This window comes from Oncorhynchus keta, chromosome 4, assembly GCF_023373465.1.
Source record: "Oncorhynchus keta strain PuntledgeMale-10-30-2019 chromosome 4, Oket_V2, whole genome shotgun sequence".
Classification (NCBI taxonomy): Eukaryota; Metazoa; Chordata; class Actinopteri; order Salmoniformes; family Salmonidae; genus Oncorhynchus; species Oncorhynchus keta.
In genome coordinates this window covers 34,614,692-34,639,159 of record NC_068424.1, presented here as the reverse complement: position 1 = coordinate 34,639,159, position 24,468 = coordinate 34,614,692, and the positions used below count along the sequence as shown (strand labels likewise).

The following is a 24,468-nucleotide window of genomic DNA, read 5'->3' as shown; positions in this document are numbered from 1 at the left end:
TGGAAATTCCATATTACTTGCACTACTTTTGTTAGCATTGTCCAATTGTCTTTTTTTGCATTTTTTGGAGCCCCCTTGTGTACTATGTATGTACTAGAGTATATCCCAGGAAGAGATAAGGACGGTATGACGATATGAAAATCTGGATACCGCCCAACCCTAAATGTTACAAAGTCATTTTGATATTGTTTGGAAGGATTTTATCCTATTTTCTTCAAACAGGAAATCTGAATGGCAGCCATTTTATAAAAAAGCCCACTCTGGTTATCTGACACACTTCCCAGACTGCCTCCATCTTTACAACGTTCCTTAAGGTACACTACATGACCAAAAGTATGTGGGAACCTGCTCGTTGAGCATCTCATTCCAAAATCATGGGCATTAATATGGAGTTGGTCCCCCATTTGCTGCTATAATAGCCTCCACTCTTCTGGGAAGGCTTTCCACTAGACGTTGTTGGCACTATGCATTGGGGCAGGTAGCGTTGTCCTGGCATCCGCCAAACCCAGTTTCGTCCGTCGGACTGAAAGTTGGTAAAGTGTGACTCATCACTGCAGAGAATATGTTTCCACTGCATTTCACGAAGCTCCTGAAGAACAGTTATTATGCTGAAGTTGCTTCCAGAGGCAGTTTGAAACTCAGTAGTGAGCGTTGCATCCGAGGACAGATGATTTTCGCAGATGACCCATTGTTGCTCCTAGACATCCCTTCACACAACGGCATGTACAGTTGACCAGGGCAGCTCTAGCTGACAAATTGACTTTTTGGAAAGGTGGCATCCTATGATGGTGCCACGTTGAAAGTCACTGAGCTCTTCAGTAAGGCCATTCTATTGCCAATGTTTGTCTATGGAAATTGCATGGCTGCGTGCTCGATTTTATACACCTATCAGCAACAGGTGTCACTTATTTGAAGGGGTGTCTGTATACTTTGTTATGTATATATTGTATCTATATAGTATTAGTGTACCAAGTTTGACACTTGTATCACAAAGTGGAACGAGCTCTGGTATGTTTGGTTCTTAGCCACTGGACTAAAAGTTGTTTCCATGCTACAGATGACTCTACAGCCATCGACAGACTTCATTGTGTACTGCATACTTGTTACTCTTGCTCCGAAGATCGCGTTGAAGATTCCCTGAGATAAAGTGAGAGTAAAAGATTCCCTGAGATAAAGTGAGAGTAAAGAGAGAATGAACCGGGAGAGGGAGAGAGAATGGAGCAAGTGCGAAATTTAATTTCCCAAATTAGAAAGTTCAATTAGCGTCTCAAACATGATCCTTCCAGTGAACTATTTGTATTTTCTAAGACTGAGAGTAAAAATAAAACCTCCAGACCAAATCAAATTAAATCAGTTAATGGCGACTGTATTTCACTTGCCGTATTTCATAAACATTTACAAATAGAGCAATTATCAACGAGAGTAAGGGGACCTGGTCTGTTTCTACGGTTATGCCTGTTACGTGTGGCACAGGAGAAAGCACAACGATAATAATTGGAATTGGCAGCACACTCGACAGAAACAGCAGCACAGGGACTACAGTAAGTCTTGTCCCAGCTGCCGTGGTAATGTTAAAAGAAAGAGTGTTGTTCAGACGACCCAAAAAGTAGGCGCGTCCACAAGAAGGAGGCGGGAGGCAGAGGAAAGGGGGAAATGTGGGGTGAGCAAGATAAGAGGGACAGATTGAAAGGGAGACGGGGAAATAAATACGGGATAGAGGGGTAGAGATCGGACGGGAGAGAGAAACTGCATGGGAGTCTCTCCAATTTGATAGGAAGAGTGTAGAATAGAAGAGCGGACTGGTGGTGCATGCACTAAGCATAGCCTCTCGATCAGAGCACTTGACTGCGCTCATTCAAGAAAAACACACGCATACAAAAACAGACACACACACACAGGGGAAGGAGCTGTGAGCCGGGAAGGCAACTCAGGACGAGAAAAACCGAATGGGGCAAAACGCGTGAGTTTGAGAACCAACAGAAGTCGCAAGGGGGAGCAGGGGGAGGGGGGGGCTCCAGACAAGCGCCAGCCAGCCAGCCATGGGAAGCAGAGAGGCGGGAGAGAGAGAGAGGGTAAACCAGAGGAACGTGTACCCAGCAGGACACAGACCCTCACCAGCAGCCCTGCAGTTTCCCAACACCAGACGGCCACTTATCCCAGAGATGACAAGCGGGATGAGAGGGGGCCGGATAGCTAGCTCTTGCTCCTGAGCAGTTTAACCAGGGGTGGGAGGGGGGTTGCAGTCCACAAATGTGGTCGTTGCGGAGGACCATGGGGCCGGGTCCATTACGGGGTGGCTGTTTGCTCAGGTGGCTGGGGTTGAAAATATGCCGCAGGAGCACGCTGGTGTTCGCCCTGCTCTGGTTCGGCACTTGGGTGTTCCTCAATGGCTTGGTGTTTGTGCACCGGACCATCCTCTCCGACTACTGCACGGATGACAAGAGCAAGAGGATACTGCAGAGAGTGGTGAGTAGCCTACGGGGGATGGAGGGCTCACGCTTACGCTTCTGTTTTGATGTTGACATTGAACTTGAGTTTAGTGTGTGTGTGTGTGTGTGTGTGTGTGTGTGTGTGTGTGTGACAAACATGCCACAAACCACATACTACAAACATGCCACAAACCACATTCTAAGCAAAATAATATGACAGGTTAAGATACTGTAGAGTACACAGATTCAAATATTGACTGATCCAAACAAACTGACTTGGAAACAAAATATTTTCTCAGGGTAAAGTTATTTAACCAATCTGTCTTGGACCAATACCTTTTTAATTCCACCAACCAACACTCACGCAATGAAGCTGAATTGACTCAACTGAATCACAACTCAATTGAAGAGCATTCCTAAGCAGTTGTAGACAATAAACCTCCCTTATTCTTAACCTCCGCTACAGCACAGCAAATTGGCCAGTGTTATAAAACATTTTTTTTAACACAGAGTGTTAAATCAACACTGAAAGTGTCAAGACTGAGGACCTACATAGACACCATAACAGTGTTTAATTAACACACGGCTCTGTGTAAAGCCTTATTCAAATAGTTATTTTAAAAGCTGAGTTCCTTGCCTTCTGAGTAAATTGTAGATTTACCACCCATGACTGTATTTGTTAGTGAGAGAGACATGGTTGTTGCATTTGGACTTCAGCAAATGATATCCTAAGTGAACATTTTATCATAATGTTTTTTCTTATGAACACGATTTAACACTGGTCTGGTATGTATGTATGTATGTATGTATGTATGTATGTATGTATGTATGTATGTATGTATGTATGTATGTATGTATGTATGTATGTATGTATGTATGTATGTATGTATGTATGTATGTATGTATGTGTGTATGTATATATATATATATATATATATATATATAGACAAAACACTTTGTGTTGATTTAACATGCTGTGTTATTTAAATAAAAAACACTGGAAAATTTGCTGTGTGTATGTAGCCTATGACATTTATTCCTTTTAATACAATTGCTCTATGCGCCCAGAGTCCACAGACAATCCCAATGTTTACTTAGGAGACATAATTATCTCTGCGCTGCCATGCTCTCTACCAATTACACCGACTAATGTTTCAACCCCAGCATCTTTATGTAGCCCTAGAGGCATTTCACGGACTATGCATTTCGTGGACTGCAATTCTGTCAGGGATTACTTCTTGGTTCTAAGGTTTTCACATAAATCTCCCTTTGAACCAGTGGATTACACACAATGTTGTGAGTGCGATGAAATGGTGGAAAGGTGCAAAGTTCGCAGCATTTTTCCTGAAGGGAATTCCACTTACAGGGTAGAATTAAAAGATTAAACAAAAGTGACAAACAAGCGTGACAAGAACAAGTATAAGGATATAGGATAAATATTTGATTATCTATGCCTATTTGTGTACAATCTGCCCAATCAGATATACAGTGCCTTCAGAAAGTATTCACATCGCTTGACTTTTTCCACATGTGTTATGTTACAGCCTACATTTAAAATGGATTCAATTGAGATTGTGGGTCACTGGCCTACACACAATACCCCATAATGTCAAAGTGGAATTATGTTTTTTGAAATTTTTACAAATGAATTAAAAATGAAAAGCTGAAATGTCTTGAGTCAGTAAGTATTCAAGCCCTTTATTATGAAAAACCTAAATAAGTTCAGGAGTAAAAATGTACTTAACATGTCACATAATAAGTTGCATGGACTCACTCTGTGTGCAATAATAGTGTTTAACATGATTTTGTAATGACTACCCCATCTCTGTCCCACAAATACAATTATATGTAATGTCCCTCATTCGAGCAGTGAATTTCAAACACAGATTCAACCACAAAGACCAGGGAGGTTTTTTCAATGCCTCGCAAAGAACGGCACCTATTGATCGATGAAAAAGACAGTGAATATCCCTTATCCCCTATCAATACACCCAGTAACTACAAAGATACAGGTGTCCTTCCAAACTCAGTTGCTGGAGAGGAAGGAAACTACTCAGGGATTTCACCATGAGGCCAATGGTGTCTTTAAAATGAGGATGGATCAACAACATTGTAGTTACTCTACAATACTAACCTAAATTAAATGAAGGAAGCCTGTACAGAATACAAATATTCCAAAACATGCATCCTGTTTGCAATAAGGCACTAAAGTAAAATTGCAAAAACTGTAGAAGAAATCAACTATATGTCCTGAATCAACACAATCTCACACCAAATTTGTGCAAATATGTACAAAAAGTATTTCAGAAGATTTTGTGCGTTTTTGTGTGGCTTAATTCGTGTGAAAATACATTTTTGGGGGGCAAAATTTTGAAGTTATTAGAGCAATGCATGATGGGCAATGGTGTTCTACACCTCCTTATTTCGTGTCCCACATTTATTTATAGAAAAACAAACGTGTTAACAACCCACTATTGTTAATCAGCCAGGTTGTCACCGAAATAATTATAATATAATAGTATCCTTACCTTTTTTATTAATGCCAATACGGTTTTCTATGCTTGGGATACTGGTGCACTTGTAGTCAGAAAGACTGTTTTTTTTCGTGTAGGCAACAGTGGCCTAGATGATTTTCTTCATAACACATTTCATATTTTGTGGAGCCTGCATTACACAGATTTCTTCATAATGCATTTAATACAAGGCTCCACTTTTTCGTGTTCGTTACACAATGGCTTTTTGGGGGGGGTATTCGATTGGGGAATGAGGATACATTATTATGATGGTTAATTATAATACCCACTATGATACACGCACACAAACACAAACACATATACAACACACTCACTTTGTTTGTACTCATGTTATAGCCAACTCTTGATTCTTGTCTGAATTATTTGTAATACATTTTTTTTAATCTAGTTGTCATGTATTCATTATCTTTAAATGTTTGTAGTTTGCATCTGTCAGTAATGATTAACATGGTTAAATAGTCATACATCTCTGCTTGATTCAGCTTTTGATATATTTGGCATTTCTATACATATTCTGTATTTCCACTGAAGAATGCAATAATTAATCAACACACACTACTGGAAATAAAAGGACACTAATAATGATACAAGTTATATCAGCTTGAAAAGGGTTCATTTACAAAGTCTGGGGTAAAACATGTTGGGCAAAGTGGTATAGGAGAGTCTGGCATACAACCCCTAACTTGAGTTCAGTCTACCCCAATGAGAACCAAGAGCGGCATAACTTCATCCTTCACGACTGGGAAAGGCCTAAATTCTAGGCCGTAGAAAATCCTACATCCATCTCATTAGATGTATAACCTTTATTTAACTAGGCAAGTCAGTTAAGAACACATTCTTATTTACAATGATGGCCTACCAGGGAACAGTGGGTTAACTGCCTCATTCGGGGGTAGAACGACAGATTTTTACCTTGTCAGCTCGGGGATTTGATGCAGCAACCTTTCAGTTACTGGCCCAACTCTCTAACCACTAGGCTACTTGCCGTCCCAGATCAGAACAAGAGGGATCAACAGAGATTGATATCACTGGTTTCCATCCTTAAAAAGCATAGTTGTGTTTTGCCGCGCAACACACATTATTTGTCTACCCATATGATGTGGATCATTGTCAGGTTATTAGAACATCGTGCTTGCAATAACACTTTAAACGGGCTGCTTGTAAATGTGTAGAATGTGTCTGTTTTGGGTCCACACTGGTAAGTTTACTTATTTATGTCACAGAGGATTTTCTTCTGAATAACTGGTCAGGGTTTTGCACTTTCCATTCAGCTTCAGGCAACTTTTGTATAAGGCTGGATCACACCTGTAGTGACTACATCTATCTGTCACACCCATTGATGCTTCTCCATTGTTCACTAGATGCAGCAATGTAATTACACCCGACGCAATGTTGAAAAACACAATGTTTTTATACCACATAACTAGACGTGAGCTGGACGTGATCCCTACGCTGCCACCAATGTAGAGGAAGAAAGTGAAAGCTGCAACAGGGACTCTAACCAGGGCTCATACGTCGCAAAGTGAGCTCTAACGGCCGTTGACATGAAAGCCTAGCAGGCCTCTGGGCAGAGGCAGTATGCCTACAATGCTGGCTTATGCCTTGTTACAATAGCCTAAGTATATAACATAATCGACATGACCGCAATAATCATCATGAAACAGCCTTGGAAGTGGCATAAGTGTAAGCCAACATAATTAATTATTTTACATTAATCTGTTTAACTACATTGATATGGCTTAATTGATCATAGTCCAGACTCGTTATTGTTGCAAAAACCATGCAGTTGCACCAAGGGAATTGAAACCAAACTGATTTTTTTTGCAAGTCTTCTGTGTCCCCACATTAATTGATTAATTAATTTCCCATCATGAAAATGAATCCCAATTCCCCAATAAATGCAACCCTCATAAAATCCAACATCACACTAGTATCCCAAAGTATTAAGCGAAAACAGCATTGACATGAATAAAACATTCAAAAAACATAAGGCTACTATTTTATTATAAGTATTTTGTTGACAACCTGGTTGATTAACAATACTGAGTTGTTAACAATTTATTTATATATATAAAAAAATGTGGGACACAAAAAAATGCAGTGTCGAACACCATTGCCCAAAATGCATTGCTCCAATAACTTTCATATGATATTCATATGAATGAAGTCGCATAAAATGTGTTTTTCCCTACAGAAAAGCTTGGAATCTGCTGAAATACTTTTTTGTACATATGTGCACGATTGAGTGTGAGATTGTGTTGCCCGAATACAAAGCCTTATATTTGGGGCAAATCCAACACATAACTGATTACCACTCTTCATATTTTCAAGCATGGTGGTGGCTGCATCATGTTATGGGTATGCTTGTCAACAGCAAGGACTGGGGAGTTTTTTAGGATAAAAATAAATGGAATGAGCTAAGCACAGGCAAAATCCTAGAGGAAATCCTGCTTCAGTCTGCTTTCCAACAGACACTGGGAGAAGAATTCACCTTTCAGCAGGACAATAACTTAACTTACTTATACACTGGAGTTGCTTACGAAGATGACATTGAATGTTCCTGAGTGGCCTAGTTATAGTTTTGACTTAAATCGGCTTGAAATTATATGGCAAGACTTGATAATGGTTGTCTAACAATGATCAGCAAACATATTGACAGAGGTTAAAGAATTAAAAAATATATATATTTGCAAATATTTTTGAAAATCTCTTAGAGACCCAGAATGACTCTCAGCTGTAATCGCTGCCATAGGTGATTCTAACATTTATTGGCTCAGGGGTGGAAATACTTATGTAAATGAGATATTTCTGCTCTCTTTTTAAAAACATTTGCTTTAATTACAAAAAAAAGACAACATGTGGTAAAGGCAAACACTTAAGTACCAATTGCTTATTGCATTGCTACATATTTAAATCCCAATGAACATTTCGCAAATCATTTTGGTAGGCAAGCCTGAACAAACAAAATACACAAGGTAATAATAGCTAGATTTCGTATTATGATTAAATGCAGGCAATCCATTGTCTCCCTTCAACATTTACTCTGCCAACTTCATAAATAACACCAAACATGCTTTGAAATTATGCAGCCATTCTAATAGATCATGTGGCGAGACAAGAAATGAGCACAAAATAGGCAAATATTGGTTGCTTTTGCAACAGGTCATCAGTCAGTCGTTTCTGGTTTTGGCTTTGTTGCATGGCCTTATGTTGGCCAACCTTAAAATGTATCCCACTCTTTAGAGTCAAACTGACCAATGATTTACTGGTCAGCAATGTCAGCCAAGGTAGAACGCAAGTAAAAACACCCCAACTCTGTATTTGCTGTCTGAGTCTATATTCCTATTCAGACAAAGTTCCTGTTCTGTCTGATTTATATTCATAATTATTTGTTTGCAATAGGTGCAACACAATCATACTATTCATAATATGTACACACATACAGTACTCAGTATTTACTCTGAGTACATTTTGGTAAAATGTACAGATAAAAACTTGTTAAGGCTAGGTGTGTAGATTTTCACATTTTTAATGGACATCATGGCCTATAGATTATTTAGCTTTCAATCTACATTTCATTGCAGAGGAGGCTAAATATGTATATATATTATGTGGCTTGAGGCGACCACTGAGGATTGTAGCTAAATTGTATATAATGTAACAGGGGTATTTTTAACTAAGCTACTAGATGAAAACTATCACACTGATACCTTGTGAACCTATTACTAAAACCACACACAATGAAGGCAGCAGGTATCTTTGAGAGCGGACCTTGATGGAAATGACCAATATCCTGATGATTCAGTTGAAGTCGGGAGTTTACATACACTTAGGTTGAAGTCATTAAAACTAGTTTTTCAACCACTCCACAACATTCTTGTTACCAAACTATAGTTCTGGCAAGTCACTTAAGACATCTACTTCGTGCATGACACAAGTAATTTTTCCAACAATTGTTTACAGACAGATTATTTCACTTATAATTCACTGTATCACAATTCCAGTGGGTCAGAAGTTTACATACACTAAGTTGACTGTGCCTTTAAACAGCTTGGAAAATTCCAGAAAATTATGTCATGGCTTTAGAAGCTTCTGATAAGGCTAATTGACATCATTTGAGTCAATTGCAGTTGTACCTGTGGATGTATTTCAAGGCCTACTTTCATACTCAGTGCCTCTTTTCTTGACATGGGAAAATCAAAAGAAATCAGCCAAGACCTCAGAAAAAAAGTTGTAGACCTCCACAAGTCTGGTTCACCCAAGGGAGCAATTTCCAAACGCCTGAAGGTACCACGTTCATCTGTACAAACAATAGTACGCAAGTATAAACACCATGGGACAACACAGCCACCAAACCGGTCAGGAAGGAGACACGTTCTGTCTCCTAGAGATGAACTTACTTTGGTGCGGAAAGTGCAAATCAATCCCAGAACAACAGCAAAGGACTTTGTGAAGATGATGGAGGAAACAGGTACAAAATTGTCTATATCCACAGTAAAATGAGTCCTATATCAACATAACCTGAAAGGCCGCTCAGCAAGGAACCGCCATCAGCAAGGAACCGCCATAAAAAAGCGAGACTATGGTTTGCAACTGCACATGGGGACAAAGATCGTACTTTTTGGAGAAATGTCTCCTGGTCTGATGAAACAAAAATAGAACCGTTTGGCCATAATGTCCACCGTTATGTTTGGAGGAAAAAGGGGGAGGCTTGCAAGCCGAAGAACACCATCCCAACCATGAAGCACGGGGGTGGCAGCATCATGTTGTGGGGGTGCTTTGCTGCAGGAGGGACTGGTGCACTTCACAAATAGATGGCATCATGAGGGGGGAAATTGTGGCTATATTGAAGCAACATCTCAAGACATCAGTCATGAAGTTAAAGCTTGGTTGCAAATTGGTCTTCCAAATGGACAATGACCCCAAGCATACTTCCGAAGTTGTGGCAAAATGGCTTAAGGACAACAAAGTCAAGGTATTGGAGTGGCCATCACAAAGCCCTGACCTCAATGCTATAAAAAAAATGTGGGCAGAACTGAAAAAGCGTGTGTGAGCAAGGAGGCCTTTACTCACCTGTCTCAGTTACACCAGCTCTGTCAGGAGGAGAGGAATGGGCCGAAATTCACCCAACTTATTATGGGGAGCATGTGGAAGAGTACCTTAAACGTTTGACCCACATTAAACAATTTAAAGGCAATGCTACCAAATACTAATTGAGTGTATGTAAACTTGTGACCCACTGGAAATGTGATGAAAGAAATAAACGCCGAAATAAATCATTCTCTCTACTATTATTCTGACATTTCACATTCTTATAATAAAGTGGTGATCCTAACTGACCTAAGACAGGCAATTCTTACTAGGATTAAATGTTAGGAATTGTGAAAAACTGAGTTTAAATGTATTTGGCTAAGGTGTATGTAAACTTCCAACTTCAACTGTATATACATTGTCCCAGTGTTGCTATGGTTTGCTACGGTTTCCTGATGGGAAGTTAAGCATATCTACAGCTTGGAACAACTTCTCACTTTGGTAAGGGGGCATATACACTAATTTCATCACTTCTCAGCTGGCAATAGGGACTTTGTGCTTTAGATAGCATCATGTAGCTATGCCTCTAAGCCCGGAGCAGACATGAAAGTGTCTGTATGTATTCAGGACTATTGTCTATCTGTGAGGCGTTCAGTCAGAATAATCAAAGAACGGTAACATCCTCTGAGGATTTCCTCAGGTAGAGTCATATTTGTTTGTCAAGTTGCAAAATCCATGAAATCTCTTTTCTCATCCATTATGATAACAGACAAAAGCAAACGAAGGGAAACAAAACAACAACAGAAAATGTAGACAGAGCTGAACTTCAATTTGAATATAACCTAAAAAAAACACTTTGGAATGCGTGCTTACTTCCTTACCTAACCACATAACCACACAAATACCTACAACACCACCCCACCCACCCCTTGTTGTGCTACTGTATGTAATAGATAGTACTAGAAATATTAAAGTTGACAGGTTCTGATGTTGGATCTTAATTTGATCACCAGGTTTCAAGACAACTTTCCTGCAATGTAGGACATTTTGAACTTGTAGTGTATTTGAGGTTTTAAAAGGCATCTGCAGCTTGTAAATTCCCACTTTGACTTGATTTTCCCTTAAGAAAAATGTATCAACCCCTACAAAAATGTCCATTCATTATAATCCACCTAATAATTCACATTTCCTGTTGCTACAGGATTATTTTACTGCTCTAGCAAACTGGCACAAATGAAGATCCTACATCTATCTGAATGCTAAATTAACTAAAATTAAATACATCTAAATGAACTCAAACTAAATCTTAAAGGATCCCATTCAAAATGCTATGTTGTGAGTCCTCTTTTTAAACAGTGGAGCCATCTTTTGGAAGGTCTTTTGGCAGCCTTTGCCAGTTGAACAAACCCCTTAAGATTTTTACTGCACACCTTAATAGCTTTCTACTCTAGGGCTTACACTACAGCTTGGCTATTTTATTCTTTATTTATGCATTTAACCAGGCACAGATGGCAATGCCTGGAGATAGGGAGTTGTACCAAGGCCATTTCAATGTGAATTCTAATGATGCTTGTGTTTCATAGGATAATTACAGTAGGCTACTGTTTTAGAAAGTATACATAATATATATATATTATACTTTATATCTGTAAAGTAACTGTACATATGATATTGTGTTCCTTTTATACCATGCCATTGTGAATAATATGATTGCTTAATAATATTGTGACAATTCCACATTTTGTTGTGTTACAGTCTGATTTTAAAATGGATTAACTTGTGATTTTTCTGTCACTGGCCTACACACAATTGAAAATGTTACTAATTAAAACCTGAAATGTCTTAAGTCAATAAGTATTCAACCTCTTTGTTATGGCAAGCCTAAATAAGTTCAGGAGTAAAAATGTGCTGAAAAAGTCACATAATAAGTTGCATGGACTCACTCTGTGTGCAATAACAGTGTTTAACAGGATTTTTTTAATGACTACTTCATCTCTGTACCGCACAGTTATCTGTAAGTGAATTTCAAACACAGATTCAACCACAAAGACCATGGAGGTTTTCCAATGCCTCTCAAAGAAGGGTACTTATTGGTAGATGGGTAAAAAAAAAACAGACATTGAACATCCCTTTGAGCATGGTGAAGTTATTCATTACACTTTGGATGGTGTATCAATACATACAGTCACTACAAAGATACAGGCGTTCTTCCTAACTCAGTTGCCGGAGAGGAAGGAAACTGGTGACTTTAAAACAGTTACAGAGAGTTATGGCTATTATAGGACAAAACTGTGGATGGATCAACAGCATTGCAGTTACTCTACAGTACTAACCTAATTGACAGAGTGAAAAGAAAAAAAGCATGTACAGATATAAAATATTCTAAAACATGCATCATGTTTGCAATAAGGCACTAAAGTAATACTGCAAAAAGTGTGCCAAAAAATGTGTCATTAACTTTTTGTTCTGAATACAAAGTGTTATGTTTGAGGCAAATCCAATACAACTCTCAATATTTTCAAGTATAGTGGTGGTTGCATCATGTCATGGGTATGCTTGTAATCGTTAAGGACTGGGGAGTTTTTCAGGATTCAAAATAAATGTAATTGAGCTAAGCACAGGCCAAATCCTAGAGGAAAACCTGGTTCAGTCTGCTTTACACCAGACACTCTGTCACGCCTGCTCCTGTTTCTCCCCTCCGGCATATGAAGTCGCCAGAGTACTAACCACCGGTCCTGGGATTCATCATTACACACACCTGGCTCTCATCATTACGCGCACCTGTGAATCATTATGATTCACACATGTACTCCATTACCTTCATCATTTCCTCCCCTTCATATGTCACTCTCCCAAGGTTCACTCACCAGTTGGTATTGTTCTTGTGTATAGGCGTACTGCCTTATGTTAGTATCATGTTCTTGGTTTTGTTGTTTTATTAGAACGGTGCACCTGCTTCCGACTCACCGCCCCATCATTACACACTGGGTGTTGAATTCAATTCTCAGCAAGACAACCTAAAACGTAAGACCAAATCTACACTGGAGTTGCTTACCAAGAAGACAGTGAATGTTCCTGAGTGGCTGAATTACAGTTTTGACTTAAATCTACTTCTAAAACTATGGCAAGACCTGAACATGGTTGTCTAGCAATGATCAACAATCAATTTGACAGAACTTTAAGTATTCTTAAAAGAATAATGGGCAAATGTTGCACAATCCAGGTGTGTAAAGCTCTTAGAGACTTACCCAGAACGACTCACAGCTAATCGCTGCCAAATATGCTTCTGGGGGTGTGAATACTTATGTAAATGAGATATTTCTATATTAAATTTTCAATAAATTTGCAAAATAAATATTTAAAAATCATGTTACTTTGACATTATGGGTTATTCTGTGTAGATGGGTGAGAGAAAAAAAAATATTTTAATCAATTTTGAATTCAGGCTGTACCATAACAAAATGTGGAATAAGTCAAGGGGTATTAATACTTTCTCCTATGGAGATGTAACAGGTCATGAAAATATAATATAATATAATGTATGTGGTAACTTCTGTGTTTTTTATTATGTGCTCGTAAACCAGCTGTTTGAGACTAAAAACAATATGACAAGGGCTTGAATCCCACAGCTAAACGATCAGATCATGCAACACTAGGCTACTGAATAAAAGGGTTTAGTTCACCTTTATAAGAAGCAATGAAGTTGTACATAGTGCATGCATACATAATTATGGGATACTAGTACTTCCAGTGAACTGGACTTCTCGACAAAAAAACAGGCCACCCTCTCAGTGCCCTCAAAATGAATGTATTTATTGTTCTTCTTCGTTTAAAATGAATAAACACAATAAAATCCACCCCACATTCACACTCCACACAATAAGAGCAATTATGGCTTGATGATTTACAGTCCTGGCTTACATTGGCTGTGATGAGTGAGTCCAAATAATTATCACATTGTTCCCGCTTAGCAAATCGAGCCAAATGTATATAATCTAGGCTACAATGTATATATTTTAAACGATTGTCTGTCGAGTCATGGGGAACAAAAGGTCTTCTCTGGACGTATTTGAGCATATCTTTGTTTTCGGACAATTTTTTCCAGTGAGAGAAATCTTAGTAGAGCTAAGGCCACTGTTGTAGGACATTCCAGACATGCCGACTCTGACCAGTGCTTGGGCCAGACTGCGCTCCGCTCAACGGACCGCAGCACACTGGTCCACTGCACTTTTCTTGTGTGAAACTTGTGAACTGTCATGTGAACTGAAGCCACTACAGTTCAGCCATTTACAATAATTGTACAAAATAAGTATGCTTTTAATAACAGGAAACTAACCATATTTATGACACATGCATTGACCTAATGTAATTCTGAGGGATTCGTTTGTTATTACATAAATGCGAAGGGACATTGCGTTATTTAGCTCCCTTACCCATTAGCGAATACGATTACAGAATGGTGAGCACTGTAAAACCTATACTGCCACTTCCAGGTCGATTCTCTTCATAGGTAGATAGATGGCTTCAGTTTTCAGAATAAGAATTGTGCGTAAACAGGCAGCAGTTTGTGAACTTTGTCTGTTTGATTGAATCCCAGTCATAGAATAGGAATAAAACATAAATGGTACAATTAAAAGGTAAATATTTTATAATAGAAAAGTGGACCAATCTTTGCAGTGGTGCAGACGCTTTAGTAAACCTTGCCAATGAGCTAAAATAAAAATAAAAAATGTGATTAGCTTTTGTTGGGCCTTTTAAGGTCTATGTATTTGGACTTTAGTATACGGAACGTGCCCCAGAGATGGAGTTTGGGCTTTGCCCCGCCAGCAGCGATTTCCCTGATTCTGATTGATGGCCAATAAATGTTTGCTTTGTTGTCATTGCCTTTTTGGGGATTTCGAGACATACAATGTCAAAGGAGGAAAAGAACAGAAAGAAAAAACACCTGCTGATTTGTTGGTTGTTGTTGCTGCTGTTTCGACCCTGTAATCATGATGATGTGACTTGGCTGGTCAACCGAAGGTTCATTAATGACTTGGACTACTTCAAAGTCTGGAGTGTGTTGTTTCCCTGAGCCCACGTATTCACGTCATTAGCTAGAGTTTGAAATGCCAAACAAACATGCTGTGGGCGCCAGCAGGGCTATTTATTGACTTTAACTCTTGTTGCCTTATTTTGGATTCTCTGTACATATCCACATCTGACAGTGTGACATGTGTAACTATAGCTGAAGCCACTGTTTCTCCACAAAGCAATTATATGTACATTGTAAACGCCAATGCTTATACAAAATGCCAGCAAAACATCATGACAGAGTCCAAACACCACAGTGGGAAAGTGTACATACAAACAGAAGCTAAAAACAGCTGCAGTCTGACATTATGCAAGTCCCAGGAAATCCAGGGAATTAAAAATGGATGTGTGGAACTTGGATGCCTTGCTGAGAAGGGAAAAAAAGAAAAGGAAAGAAAATACACAATTCGGCCTGGGCTAGATGCCTAGGCTGGGATATTATGGCCACGGCACCGGTTAGCCTACACAAGGCCGAGAGATAGCAGGGGTGCATTAGGGGCCTCAAAATAATTGCAGGGGTCTCTGAGTTCAGCCCTCTGGAGATAAGGGGAGGACACTTAGGCCTTTCAGATGGCTGCAATGACCGTCAAAACTATGTGATGCAGCTCAAGACAGGCCACTTTCATTTGTGTTGTCACCCAGCCTAACAGATAGCAAAGTTGGAGAGCAGGAAAGTCTGCCAATGCAACCATAGTATGAGACTCAATATCAGGCACAAGCCAAGCAGAGAAGGATGAGAATACTGCTTACTCTTTTTCATTTATTTTGTGAAATATACACTACCGGTCAAAAGTTTTAGAACACCTACTCATTCAAAGGTTTTTCTTGATTTCTACAATTTCCTCATTGTAATAGTGAAGACATCTAAACTATGAAATAACACATATGGAATCATGTAGTAACCAAAAAAAGTGTTAAACAAATCAAAATATATTTTACATTTTAGATTCTTCAAATAGCCACCCTTTGCCTTGATGACAGCTTTGCACACGCTTGGCATTCTCTCAACCAGCTTCACCTGGAATGCTTTTCCAACAGTCTTGAAAGAGATCCCACATGCTGAGCACTTGTTGGCTGCTTTTCCTTCACTCTGTGGTCCGACTCATCCCAAACCATTTCAGTCTGGTTGAGGTCGGGGAATTGTGGAGGCCAGGTCATCTGATGCAGCACTCCATCACTCTCCTTCTTGGTAAAATAGCCCTTACACAGCCTGGAGGTGTGTTGGGTCATTGACTTTTTGAAAAACAAATGATAGTCCCACTAAGCGCCACTAAGCGCAAACAGATGGGATGGCGTATCGCTGCAGAATCCTATGGTAGCCATGCTGGTTAAGTGTGCCTTGAATTATAAATAAGTCAGCAGTGTCACCAGAAAAGCACCCCCACACCATCACACCTCCTCCATGCTTTACGGTGGAATATACACAATGCGGAGATCATCTGTTCACCCACACCACGTCTCACAAAGACACAGCGGTTGGAACCAAAAAAATCTCATTTGGACTCCAGACCAAAGGACAAATTTCCACCAGTCTAATGTCCATTGCTTATGTTTCTTGGCCCAAGCAAGTCTCTTCTTCTTAATGGTGTCCTCTAGTATTGAATTCTTTGCAGCAAAATCAACCATGAAGGCCTGATTCACGCAGTCACCTCAGAACAGTTGATGTTGAGATGTGTCTGTTACTTGAACTCTGTGAAGCATTTGTTTGGGCTGCAATTTCTGAGGCTGGTAACTCGAATGAACTTATCCTCTGCAGCAGAGGTAACTCTGGGTCTTCCATTCCTGTGGCGGTCCTCATGAGAGCCAGTTTCATCATAGCGATTGATGGTTTTTGCGACTGCACTTGAAGAAACTTTAAAAGTTCTTGAAATGTTCCGTATTGACTGACCTTCATGTCTTAAAGTAATGATAAACTGTCGTTTCTATTTGCTTATTTGAGCTGTTGTTGCCATAATATGAACTTGGTCTTTCAACCAGGTGACTTCCTCATGAAGCTGGTTGAGAGAATGCCAAGAGTGTGCAAAGCTGTCATCAAGGCAAAGTGTTGCTATTTGAAAACTCTCATACATAAAATATATTTAGATTTGTTTAACTCTTTTTTGGTTACTCCATGATTCCATATGTGTTACTGCATAGTTTGTTCTTCTTCTACAATGTAGAAAATAGTAAAAAAAAAATAAAGAAAAACTCTTGAATGAGTAGGTGTTCTAAAACAGTTGACCGGTAGTGTACATATGATTATGCCACATGGACCAAGTTGTTGTTATGTTAATGATTTTGTAGCACATCTGCAATGAACATAAAACAATCACTAAATTGTAATGAATATAAATAGTCCACAAACCACAGTTTTCAATTATTATCAGTGAAGTTAATGTTCAATTTCATGTTATTTTACCAATTAATTAACTTCAATGTGTCACTATGTGAAGTATGACCTATGCTTGTAAGCTTGCAATTTCAATGCAAGCCTACAAGCCTAGAGAGGAAAGGGTGTGGAAGGACCAATAAACATCTGTGAGGGTTGGTGATAAGAGAAACAAAACTATGGCTAACGTGTTAATGCCATGCCACCCAGTCAAGGCTATTAGGCATCTCACTGAAATCTTGAGAGGATCAAGATGACAGCTGTTTACTTTGGAATGTAGGCAGAGAGGGAGTTTCTATGTAATCCCGCTAGGAACACTAATCATTTCCAACCTCTGGATGTACATCTATGCACTGAGATGTACACCAATCACATTAGCTCGCGAATCGGAGACATAAAAAGCAGGTTAAATAGAGGGCGAAGCTGTAGTGTAGTGGGATGTAATTTAATTCACCATCAACTGGAACATTTTCAGAAAATCTACTGCCTTGTACAGGATTGTCCATTTTCATTTCAGTAGCACAGTAATACAGTGCCATTCCCTTATTAGGATGTGACGTAGACTACAAATCACATTTTTCAAATCTGCTGTTCAAAAATAAACGTTGTTTCCTGCAAAATTTGTTGGTGCCTCATCATTTTAGAAGAAAAAAAAATATTTGCAAAAAAAACAATAACAATGTTTTGTGACTCTGCCATGACAACCTTACTATTTACACCAAAAATAATTAGATTTTGTCTGTGTGTCTCTCTGTCTGTCCCAGTGTGAGGAGTACCGCGAGGGCGCCCTGACTGGTGACCTCTGCGAGGACCTGTGCGTGAGCGGCCAGGTGGAGTACAAGCGCTGCCTCTACTACGAGAATGGCAAGAAGGTGATCGAGGCTCGGTGGCGTGGCACTCATGTGGTGCTCAAGTCCAAGCTGGAGAACTTCTCCTCCTACGAAAGCCTGGGCCTCCTGGAGTACCAGGACCCGGCCGAGGAGCTTGCTCCCCTGGACGTGGTCTTCTATGCCACCCTGGAGATCAGGAACTCCCTGGGGCTGGACATGGGTGGCAACGCCTCGCTGCCACCGCTGTGGGGCCAGAGGCTGAGGGAGCGTGGGCGGCCCTACTCGCGGGCAGAGCTGGCATCGCTTTGGTCCCTGCTCCAGCAGGAGGAGTACGTCTTCCTGAGGGTGCTGCAGGACCTCAGCCGACACGTGGCCAAGGTGCTGGGTTCCTGCGGACACTTCTACGCTGTTGAGTACTTGTCGGCGGGCCACGCCTGGGACCAGAACATATTCTCTCTGGAGGAGTTATCGGCGGGCCCATGGACGGCGAGGGACATGGTGCACCGCATCGCCCTCAGCTTCCTGGACATGGCGTGGCGCTTCGACAATGACTTCTCGCACCGCCTCCACCTGTGCGACATCAAACCAGAGAACTTTGCCATCCGGAAGGACCTTACGGTGAGCTGACCACATTCGCACACATACACACACACATATGAACACACTCACACACAGAGTACACTCATAGACACACACGCACATGCTTCAAAGCAATAAGTTGCTGACTCTTTCACACAGGAACGCTAAAACAGCATGGAAGTCTCGTTTGGAGATAAACCTGTCATTAAAACTGTCCCAGAGCGGCTGCTGGGTACCCCTCACAGATCTGAGATCGGCTTCTTTTTAGTGGGGGAGTTCAGATTCTTTCTGTGTAAACAAGAAAAGGTCAGATTTAGCTCCCTTTTTTCATAGTAAAACAGTAATTAATCCACACAATAATACTGCAGCACATTCATCCACAGAGTGCAAACCGTTTGATGAGAATAACGCGCCATCTGAAGAATGATGAGGCTTCAAGTTGTTTAATTGTTTCCCACAAGGTTAAAAAAAAACAGCCGGTTGTGCCATTTTTCCCAATTATATTACGTTGCTTTTTAACGTGGAGGAAGCCCATGATCCAGGCAACACACCGAGGAATAGGATTAAAGATTTATTTAAATATGCTTGTTGAGGACACCCCCTATGCATTCCACGATATAAGTTTGTCTGAGTTTCACCTGAGTTTCTCTGTGTGAAACCTATACACCTTTGGCTGACTCTGACCTATGAAGGACTGAGAGCAAGGTGCATATACACCTCACGTTGGACTTTTGTACCACAATTATGCCATCAGTGTGTCAATAATCAGTACAAAACATGTTTTATGTCTGCTGATGGGGGATTCAAAGCATAGACAGATATCGAAATGAACTCTTTCTGAGTAGCCTAGATGAGACAAGAGGAATAAAAAGCGAAAATCATTAACACAAAAGCATAGTGTTACCATAGAGGGTATTACAATTTATTAACAGTCCTCTCTGGTAGGCACCATTTTCATTTTATTAACATAAAAATGTGATAAATTTGCCAGGGCCGTGAAGAATAAGCTGTTTGAGCAATCAATGAAAAACATATGTATTATCTTTAGAGTGAGTAGATTTATTTATATTTTCATTCAACTTGGCTTAAGTTGCTGTACACCAATTGCTCATGTTGGCGGCGGTACCCGAAACTGGAGAACATTAGTTTGATGAGGCCCTCGATGAGATAACTATTGTTATAAGGACATCATTCAGTTTGCATAACTGTTAGCATGCCAAAAACCCAAATTATCTTTCGAAGTAAAAACAAAGAAGAAAAAAAAAAGAAAAAATGAAACATGCAAGAAAAAAAGAAAGATGGCAGCTTTTACACTTTATCGACAGCGTAGAAAGTAAAGAGATGACGCTGTTTGAAATGAAATATACTATTCTCGTCCCTATTATGGTTTACATCAACCGTGAGCTCATTTGATAGCGTGGACAAAGACCAGGAGAAAGGAGAGGAGTCCAAAGGACACATGTTATTGTCTATGTTTCGGCTGCTGCGTCGTCAAAAAACACTATCCTTTCAATCCCTCCTTTCTTTTTATCTCAAAAGTACATGTATATAGCTCCAGGTGATACTTTGTTTTTTTACCGTGCAGCTGATCCCTTATTTAGTTTTCTCATGAGATAATAAACAGAAGAAAGGAATTCTCTGTTATATACTGGGGGGGGGGTATATTGAAAGGGTGTATTTTGTACAGTATATTAAATGTTGGGGGGGGGTATACAGTATAGGGGCTATATTGTATATTGAAAATATATTAGGAGTATATATTTGGTTGGCTTGCGTTGTTGCATTAGCAGTGGTAAGTGATACATAGGACTCCAATTATTATCATATCTGTCAGATCTACAGCTCCTTTAAAGCTCTATGCTGATTTGGCTGGACGTGATGGATGAGTGAAGAGCAATGTCGAGAATACCATCTCTTATGTCCACTGATCACTAAGGGCTCTATTCAGTCTGTATCGCTGAAGCATCACAGAGTGCGCGCAAGAAGAGTGAAGGTCATTTCCGATTGAGGCGACATACCGTGAATGCAGTCTCCTTGACCACGAGAACATTGCCTTTAGTTGTCAATCACGCTATGAAGCTTCACCTTCCGCGATACGGATTGAATAGAGCCCTTAAGATTCTTTCTACCTTTCAGAATTCGACAGTGACTTGTTTTTTTTGTTTGTTGGTGTTCTGACATGTTTGCTACAAATCACCTGAAGCTGACATGAAGTGCTGCAGTGGCGTCATTCCTCACGGGCCGTCACTTAAGCAAAGAGGACGATTATAACAAGCCGTACAGATGAAACAGAATCCCAACGCCCTTAAACAACAGCATGTGTGAAAATGTTTTTTTTTTTTTTTTACTTACTTACTGTATAATTCCATGTCAATGAGATTCAAAATATCTCCCACAGGAATAGTTGCAATGTGGTTATTCTTGATTTATTCCTTTTGCTTAAAAGAAGAACAAGTGGTGAAGGAAAAGGGAGGTAGATGAAAGTAGTGAAAGTAAGTGAAGATACTGAAAATAAACGAGGCTAAATAAAAATACATTTGATTGATTGATACAAGCTATTAAACCCTTGCCTCTGGGGTCAATGTGAGCTCCGGAGTTGGCAGCAATGAAACTCGGGCACTTTATCCACCTCTCTCTGTGCTGTTGTGCAGGTGGTGGCTATAGATGTGGACATGGCTTTCTTCGAGCCCAAAATGCGAGACATCCTCGAGCAGAACTGCACTAATGACGACGACTGCAACTTCTTTGACTGCATCTCGAAATGCAACATGAAGACGAACAAGTGCAGCTCAAAGCGGAGGAATAGCAACCTGCAGGTAAGTGTGATTGCATCGAAATATGAACGTGATTGCATATTATTTTCAACTCACTCTACATCTCACCATTAAGTAAGTTATTCAATTCTTGGGTTGGTTCCTTTGAAGAGCTAAACAGGAGCACTCAACCTTTAATTATTTTTAATTATGAATGTGTAGTTGAGCGCTTCAAGGAATGTTAATTGCTTATGATAACACTATGGAATTTCAGTGCATGATTATAATACAAGAACCAACCCAAGATAGATAAGACCTCAAGAGACTATTTCCCACTTTCGCTGTAAACACAGAATAAATCATTTCCGCTGTAAACACAGCAGTTGTCAGCTTAAGCAGAAATCACCTTTACGGGCCGAGATTCAATACGATCGTGGTTTTTGTCAGCATTTTAATTGCTATGTTTCCGCGTTTGCGGAGACTATATCCACAGTTGACCTTTCAATGTTGACCTTTCAATGGCTCATTGTTCAAATCCGCGATCGGTTTGAAACCCGGCCTAAGACGCAATGCAGTACAAAAGCGCAACATGACTGCAAAAGAGACAGGTTGGAATGTCTGAGAAAATAGTGGACAAATGAAACTTTTTGGTAAATTAGTGGTGTTTGAATTTGTTGATAAAATGCGGGACATGATTGTTTGGTTGCGGGATGCTGGACAAAAGACCAAAACGCGGCACGGTCTCACACAATCCGGGACATGTTGTCACCCTTGTCAATACCTAGTCTTTGACATAATATGCGTCCAATTGATAAATTGAAATACTGTCGTCACTCATACTGCCTGATGCCCTGGAGAAGCAGAGAGCTCCCAGACAATGTCGCATATGTGATGACACCAGGTCCACCTCAAGGCCACAGGTGGCTGCTGCGAATGATACCTTTCCTCCGCTCCTGATCACTTATCGCGACCTTCGCTGACCCCTACCTCTCCATTGTACTGCCTGCCATCCAGGAGACAATGGTGGCTTTGTCTTTAAACGATTGCGGGGTCAAGGAGACGATTTGTGTCTCGGGGGCTCTCGTCCCCTTCAAACAGGCGTGTAATAAGAATATGACTGATGATGGCCCCGGTGATAATGAAATAAGAACTAAGGAACAGTAGGTTACTCTCACAATGACCAACCCCCCTCCCTTTTCTCTTGTCCACCCCTCTTTCTTCTCCTCTCTGACTGTCCACTTCTGTCATCCCCCCTCCCCCACTTTCCTTGTGTTTCTGACTGTCCCCTCCTCTTCTCTCCCCTCTCTGTTACCCCCCTTCCTCCGTTCCTCTTGGGTCTGACTCACCCCCTCTTCTCTCCCCCTCTCTTCTGCTCTGGACAGGTGATCTGTCAGAAGATCTTCAGGCCCTGGTTCTCTCCCACACTGCTGGGCGCCAAGGCGGGCCTCCCCCTCCAGGTGGACCTCCAGCGGGCGGTGCAGGAGTGCGCCGAGACGCCCTGGGGAGAGGACGAGGAGCGTCCCCAAGCCGTCCAGAAGCGCTTGCTGCACCTCCTTACGCGCCTTCTCCACCAAGGGACCTCCTCTGAGCGTGGGGGCGCAGATGGAGAGGGCATTCACTCCCACACAGCTCTTAACTTCTGAGACATTGCACTGTTCACTCTCACAAAAACTATACACTGAAGAAAACAATCATATTGGCTTCATGAGAGTTATTTAAAGTGTCTAGATGTTTTGTGATGTGATTCCTGCGGACTGATACTGGTTGTTGATGTAACAAAAGATGCACCGATGGTGGTAGTACTGACTATGTGTCTTTAGTACCTACAGTAAGCAGACAATGGCAGTTTCTGACGTATAACTGAAGCATCTGCCAATAATTGGTGGTCTATCAAGCAAGTGGTTCTTATTTGAGTCATCATTACATTAAATAAATGCAGATACTTTCTTTGAACCCTTTTGTACAGTCGATCTATTACTATGATCTCATGTTGATCACTAAGGAAATGCCCCTTTTCTTCAATTTCCGCCAAAAATGACATACCCAAATCTGCCTGTAGCTCAGGCCCTGAAGCAAGGATATGCATCTTCTTGGTGCCATTTGAAAGGAAACACTTTGAAGTTTGTGGAAATGTGAAATGAATGTAGGAGAATATAACACAATAGATCTGGTAAAAGATAATACAAAGAAAAAATCTACAGTTCTTTTGTATTTTTTTGTACCATCATCTTTGAAATGCAAGAGAAAGGCCATAATGTATTATTCCAGCCCAGGTGCAATTTAGATTTTGGCCACTAGCTGGCAGCAGTGTATGTGCAATGTTTTAGACTGATCCAATGAACCATTGCATTTCTGGTTAAAATGTTGTATCAAGACTGCCCAAATGTGCCTCATTTGTTTATTAATAACTTTTCATGTTCAAAATGGTGCACTCTCCTCAAACAATAGCATGGTATTATTTCACTGTAATAGCTACTGTTAATTGGACAGTGCAGTGAGATTAACAAGAATTCAAGCTTTATATCAAATATGTCTATGTCCTGGGAAATGTTCTTGTTACTTACAACCCACGCATTAGCGTTAGCTCAAGCTCAAACATCCCGTGGAATGGACACTGATCCCGAAGAAGTTAATTAAAAGTTACTTCATTAACAGTCATGCAGTGTGACACAAATAGCTTTTTAAAAATGTTTCCCAATATCTGTTTGATACCCGCTTGCGATCAACTAGCCAAACTCACAGCTGCGTGTTGTCAGATCTGCCTTTTGTTTCAAGTAACATGTCAACACCTTCCAGGCTAATGGACGGGGAGAAGTATAGATCAGAAACAGCGCTTGGTTCCCACCGTCTGGCCCGGTCGCTTGTTCCAAT

At 40.4% G+C, this 24,468-nt stretch overlaps 1 protein-coding gene across 1 annotated transcript; it reads left to right on the top strand.

Moving 5' to 3' along the window:
* Positions 1-1,693: 1,693 nt before the first annotated feature.
* dipk1c (divergent protein kinase domain 1C) lies at positions 1,694-23,975 on the top strand. The gene is made up of 4 exons (XM_035760790.2): positions 1,694-2,466; positions 18,200-18,883; positions 21,496-21,660; positions 22,980-23,975. Exons 1-4 carry the CDS (start codon positions 2,251-2,253, stop codon positions 23,238-23,240), a joined length of 1,326 nt encoding a protein of 441 aa, XP_035616683.1. The 5' UTR covers positions 1,694-2,250; the 3' UTR covers positions 23,241-23,975.
* The last annotated feature ends 493 nt before the right edge of the window (positions 23,976-24,468 follow it).

Excerpts from the sequence above, each read along its gene's own strand:
- dipk1c (XM_035760790.2), top strand. The coding sequence starts at position 2,251 with ATGTGGTCGTTGCGGAGGACCATGGGGCCGGGTCCATTACGGGGTGGC. Across the intron at positions 2,467-18,199 it reads AGAGGATACTGCAGAGAGTG|TGTGAGGAGTACCGCGAGGG; the intron begins GTGAGTAGCCTA and ends TGTCTGTCCCAG. Across the intron at positions 18,884-21,495 it reads CCATCCGGAAGGACCTTACG|GTGGTGGCTATAGATGTGGA; the intron begins GTGAGCTGACCA and ends GCTGTTGTGCAG.